At 46.0% G+C, this 6,000-nt stretch overlaps 1 protein-coding gene across 1 annotated transcript; it reads right to left on the bottom strand.

Annotated features, from left to right (window-relative positions):
• Positions 1–717: 717 nt before the first annotated feature.
• LOC115507816 (sperm acrosome-associated protein 5-like) lies at positions 718–3,203 on the bottom strand. Its single transcript, XM_030306315.1, has 4 exons — positions 3,059–3,203; positions 2,479–2,637; positions 931–1,009; positions 718–827 (listed from the first exon to the last, which is right to left on the bottom strand). The coding sequence occupies exons 1-4, from the start codon at positions 3,201–3,203 to the stop codon at positions 728–730; spliced, it is 483 nt and encodes a 160-aa protein (XP_030162175.1). The 3' UTR covers positions 718–727.
• Between the last annotated feature and the right edge of the window lie 2,797 nt (positions 3,204–6,000).

The raw sequence follows: 6,000 nt of genomic DNA, 5'->3' as shown, positions 1-6,000 counted from the left end.
GTGGGGGAGGAGTAGAGGGAGAGAGAGAGAGAGAGAGAGCAAGTGGGGGAGGAGTAGAGGGAGAGAGAGAGAGAGAGAGAGAGAGAGCAAGTGGGGGAGGAGTAGAGGGAGAGAGAGAGAGAGAGAGAGAGAGAGAATCTTAAGCAGGCTCCACACCCAGCACGGAGCCTGATGTGGGGGTTCAATCCCACTACTGTGAGATCATGACCTGAGCTGAAATCAAGAGTTGGACACTTAACTGACTGAGCCATCCAGGTGCCCTGGGTGATGCTTTTTTAAGGGAAGCCACTTTTCATAGCCCCTCATGCCACCCTTCTATCTCCAGACCTGTAACTGCCTTGTGTATGAAGCACTTTATGAGCTTTACAAACATTAATTCACTTAATGCTCCCAATAATCCCATGAAATAGTTACTACCATTATCATCCTCATTTTGCAAATGAGGAAACTGAGGCACAGAGAAATTAAATGCCTTGCCCAAGGCAACACAGCTAGTAAGTAGTAAAGATGGTATTTGAACCCAGGAGAAGCTATGCTATTACCTTCACCCCAAGTGATCCGGAGGAAGTGATTAAATGGGGGTACCTCCATTGGGAAAATGAAGAGCTGGGCATCCGAGGCCTCTTATGTTGTTTATAGATAGCACTATTAAATCTAGATAGCACTATTAAATCCACAGAAGAAAGAAAAGAAAGGAGAAAATAAAATTTCTATCTCTTGGAATGAGTCATGACTTAATTTTCTTTGAGTCATGTTTTGCATGCATATTACATCCCTTGAGCCATTCAGATAAATCATGCCCGTAGCAGTGCCGGATCCAAGAATCCCTGGGAAATGAAGAGAGGGAGGGAGGATGAAGTGGACAGGCTTGTGGGGTGGCAGTGCCATTATCCCAGCTCCCCAGGGTCCAAGACACCTCCATGAACTTACCAAGCAGTCATACCATTCTGTGAGGACACCACCTGCCTGGCACACAAGATATCATCTAGAAGATGGTGGTTGAGCAGGTCTGGTAGGGAGGAGGGGAAGAAGAGAGGGATATAGTGATCTGGTGCACTGGGGACAGGGTGACAGTGTATGGTGGGCCCAGGGAGCTTGAATAACTTCAATCACTACATTGACTGATTCTCACTGTCCTTGATTCACTTGTCAGCTGGTTATGAATGACCTCAACTACTATGTTGGCTGTTTCTGTAGAACCTTAACTCATGTTGACTGATCCTGGATGAACTTGACTGTCATATTGACTGGTTATGAATATCCTCAGCCACCATATTGGCTGGTCCTAATGACCTCAAACTCCTTGTTGGCCAGGTCTGGATGACTTCAGCTGTAATTTTGCGTGGTTATGGATAATCTCAACTGCAATGGCAGCTGGTCTGACATCACCTTAACCACCATCTTGGCTGGTTGGAAAGCTACTCAACTGCAAGGTTGGTCAGTCTTGGTGATTTCAAACACTATGTTGTCAGATCCTGGATAACCTCAACTCCCATTTGACTAGTTACAAATGACCTCAATCTCCATGTTGACTAGTTCCATTCAACCTCAGCCATCATGGTCCAGATGATCTCAACTGCTCAACCAGGGTGACCTTTACTGCCATTCTGACAGGTTAATGATCTCAACCACAGTGTTAACCAGTCCTGAACAGCCTCAATTGCTATTTTGACTGGTTATAAATAATTCCAACGTCCATGTTAACCAGTCTAGGACCTCAACTTCCATTATAGCTGATCCTGGACTACTTCAACTTCCATGTTGACTCAAAGTGAACCTTAACCTTTATTTTAGCTAGTCTTGAAAAGCCTTACTATTCATGTTACCCTGTCCTAGATAACGTCAACCTCTATGGTGGCCGGTGTTAGACAACCTCAACCTTCAAGCTGGCCAATCCTGTTGGGGTTACCTCACCTGTTACTGTAGCAGGACTTGGGCTGCCTCAACCTCCATTTGGTCTGGCCCTCAGTAACCTCAGTCTCCATTTTGGACTGTCTTGGATGACCTCAAGCACCATTTTGGCCAACCCTGAACAACTATTGCTATTAAATTTTGTCCTCAATAACACCACACTCTTGTCTGGAAAGTTCTCTCCTTTCTGCATGAAGGTAACTTATTTATGTTCCTACAGCCAGATATTTGCTTCTTCCCCCAGGGCCTGAACAACCTCATCCACAAATCAGGAACATCTCCCCCTCCATTCTGCATGGAGCTACGTTTCCTATCTCCTGAGTCACAGAAAACTGCAGCCTCCATTCTGGGTGAGGTATAGGAGTTCTGAGCCCTCCTGACCTGGACAACATCTAAATGTAGTTGGTAAGGATACAGGATGGTGTCTCTTAACAGCCCAGGCAACTCTGCTCCTTTCCCTGTCATTTTTCTGTTTGTTACTAGAGATCATGGTTTAACAGCCTTGCATTCTGGTGTGTTGGGCAGTGGGGCAGGCAGGGGTTCAGGGTGTCCCCAGTGCTGCCTTACCACGACAATCCATGTGACAGAGGTTCTGGGTGGGTGTAATCCCATTGTCACACCACCAGGCAGAGTTCAGCTGGAAAATGCCGTATTCACTGCTGCCGTCAGGATTGTGGTCCACGAAGGAAGTGTCAAAACCACTCTCATAGTGTGCCATGCACAGCCCTGGGTCAAATAAGGAATAGGTATCAGGTAGGCATGGGTCCTGGAAATAGGGGATGGTAGAATGAGGGAGAGGGGACAGGGATCATTGTCATCTCAGTTGTGGGAGTGAGGATCTTGGTTTGGTGTGGTGGTTTTGATGTTGGTGATTCTGGTGAGATATCAGTGATGGCAGTGGTGATAGTATGTGTGATGACTTTGATGGTAGTGATGGTATTGATGGTGGAGATGAGGATGATTGTTGTGAAGGTAATGATAGTAATGACATTAGAGTAAGTTAAACCAGCCATCACAGTCAGTCATGGGGTGACCGAGAGGATCATGCCCTGGGCTGGGGAGGTGATAAATGACAAAGGGGGGACTGGGTCTAAATGTGGTGGGCAGCTCGGGGTGTAGGTGGGACTTGGGGCAGCTGGGGTCTCACAGTCTCCAACGGTGTAGCCCTTGAAGCTGTTGAGGCCTGCCCTCTCCAGCTTCAGTGCCAGTTCACAGCGTTCATAGATCTTGGCATCCACAATAGCAGCCATAAGCATGGCTAAGGTGACCTTCACAGTAACAAAGCCCTTCATTATAACACCCACAGGCCCTCCTGGCCAACTCTTTGCTCCAGACTCACCCTGCTATGTCCAGAAATAAGGGCATTCTGGAACTCTGGGCTGTATGAGCAAATGGCTATGCAATAGATTCTGGAACAGAGAAGCCAGAGGGTTAGACACCTCACCGCCTTTCCCAGTGCCATTTCTGTTAGAGACATACACACAAGAAAAGAGAAAGATACTGACATATGCATAAAGATGGGAGGAGACAAAAACAGGGAGAAACCCTGAGATGTCACAAAGAGACGCAGGAAGAGAGGAACTGGTGACACAAAGGACAGATAGGACTCAGGCACTGGGCCTCACTATCAGCCTACATCCCCCCACATTCCTTAACACTGTTACACTCTGCTGTCATTAATCATGCTGTACCACTTGATTACCTCCATATCCACTCACTCTGCCCCTCATCGCCTCCATTCCTCCTACTCTGCTCAGCAGTCAGCTCTGTTCACTACATCGTGTCTACTACCACCTCGATTTCTCATGCTCTGCGCAATATGGCCACCATGCCCTCATCTTCTGACCCTCATTACCTCCATTTACCCATTCTTGGCTCCTCCTTTACTTTTATGCATTGTTCCATCCTAATTTACTGGAATCTGTCCCACATTACCCCCATTCAATCACACTCTGCCCTGCATTATGTATTACACATGACACATTACATATATATGCACACTCTACTAATTTTCCACCTCCATTCTTGTTCTTTTATTGCCCCATTCACTTATACTGTCTCTCATCCACTTACATTCATTCACACTATGCCTCATATTATCACAATTTCTTAACCTTCTCCTTATATTACCTCAGTTCTCTCACATCATATTCCTTCACCTCAATTCACTCTCAGGCTCTCATTTTCTACTTTCTCCTCCACTTCTTGACAGTGCATGAAATGACACCCATTCATTCTCACATGGCCCATCCTTCAGCTTTGTTAGTTGACTCTGGGCCTCATTCTTTCTCTCATTCACTCTCTGCCCCTTCTTCACCTCTATTCTCTCAAATACTATTCCCTTGTTACCCCCGTTTCCTGGAACTCTGCCCTGTAATACTCCCAAACACTAGCTCAAATTACCCATATATACTCATTCTGTGCTTGGTCACCCCCATTCCTCATTTTCTCTTCATTGACTCCATTGACTCTTACTCTGCCTCTCATTCATTTAAACTCATTTCCAATGTAACCCCATTCCCACTTATCACTCCTGTTTGGCTCATGATTTCATGGCTAGTTGTTTCCATTCTGCCCCATAGTACCTTCATTCAGTCACACTCTGCCTTTGAATTCACCACTTTTTGCTAATACTGGGCCCCATTCATCCATCGCCCCCCGACTTCATTCACTTGGGGCCATGTGACCCTCATCTTTCTCTTTGGCTTATAATAACCACAGTTACTCACCTTCTGCTTTTTGCTTCTATTCCCTCTCATTCTGCCCAACATTAGCTCCATTCATGCACATGCATCAGCTCATTCACCTGGGCTGATTGAAACTGGGAACCCTGGACATTCCTGGAGCCCCAAATCACCCCTATCTAGTCCAAGTCTGCCCCTCATTCACCTCTAGCCATTCTCCTTCTCCCTCATAGTGTCACCACTCAAATCTACCTGATTCATATATTCACATTCTACCACATATACATCTTCAGTCCCTCTTATTCTGTCCCTCGTGCTCTCCATTCTTCCTTCTATGCCTCACGTTACCTCCATTCACTCCCACTCTCCTCCTGAATCCACCTCTCACTCTTACGTGCTCCATGAACCATCATTTATTCACACTTTGATCCTTAGTACTCAAAACAACTTGCACTCTACTGCTTTATCAACTCCATTCACATTCACTGCCTTGAATTGCTGCAGTCACTCAGTCTGCTTCCACTTTCACTTTCTGTCACTTTAGACCATGCCTCATTTTCCCATCATTTACTCAGTCTCATCCATAATCTCAAATTAATTCAAAATCTAATGCAGTCATTTCCTCATGCTGCTCCACGCTGCCCACTTTTCACTCCACTCTACTCGTTCACTTCCCTCCCATCACCCTTTGTCTCTCCTTGCTACCATTCACTCCCAATTTGTCCTTCATTCACCATTATCCACCCCCACCCCCAACCAGTCCCATAGGTCTCCTATTTAATGACACTCGGATTGGCCAAGACAGAAAAGACTGATCTATTGTTCAGGATTCATATTACCAGTGATGGTATATACTACAAATACCAGTGGCTTCAAAAGGATGGAAGGGGATTCCTCTTCCCCTCAGGTAGTTCAGAGCTAGCATGGCAGCTTCAAGATCACCAGAAAACTGGCTCCTGTGCTGTTTCTCTGACAAACTCATTTGCCACCTTATGGTCCAAAATGATTGCTCACAATTAGCCACACTTCCATAGTTTTGATGAAATTTTTTTTATTTTTTAAACATTTATTCATTTTTGAGAGACAAAGAGAGACAGAGCATGAGCGGGGAAGGGGCAGAGAGAGGGAGACACAGAATCTGAAGCAGGCTCCAGGCTCTGCGCTGTCAGCACAGATCCCGATGCGGGGCTCAAACTCACAAACAGTGAGATCATGACCTGAGCTGAAGTCGGATGTTCAACCGACTGAGCCACCCAGGCGCCCCGATGAAATGTTTTTTTTTTAAAGGTAAGCCCTACACCCAATGTGGGGCTTGAACTCATGACCCTGGGACCAAGAGTCACATGCTACCAACTGAGCCAACCAGGCACCCCTTGATAAAATGTGTATTGAGAGCAATTGTAAT

This window comes from Lynx canadensis, chromosome X (assembly GCF_007474595.2).
Source record: "Lynx canadensis isolate LIC74 chromosome X, mLynCan4.pri.v2, whole genome shotgun sequence".
NCBI classification, from domain to species: Eukaryota; Metazoa; Chordata; class Mammalia; order Carnivora; family Felidae; genus Lynx; species Lynx canadensis.
The sequence above is the reverse complement of the archived record's forward strand: the minus strand, read 5'-3'. Positions and strand labels throughout refer to the sequence as shown.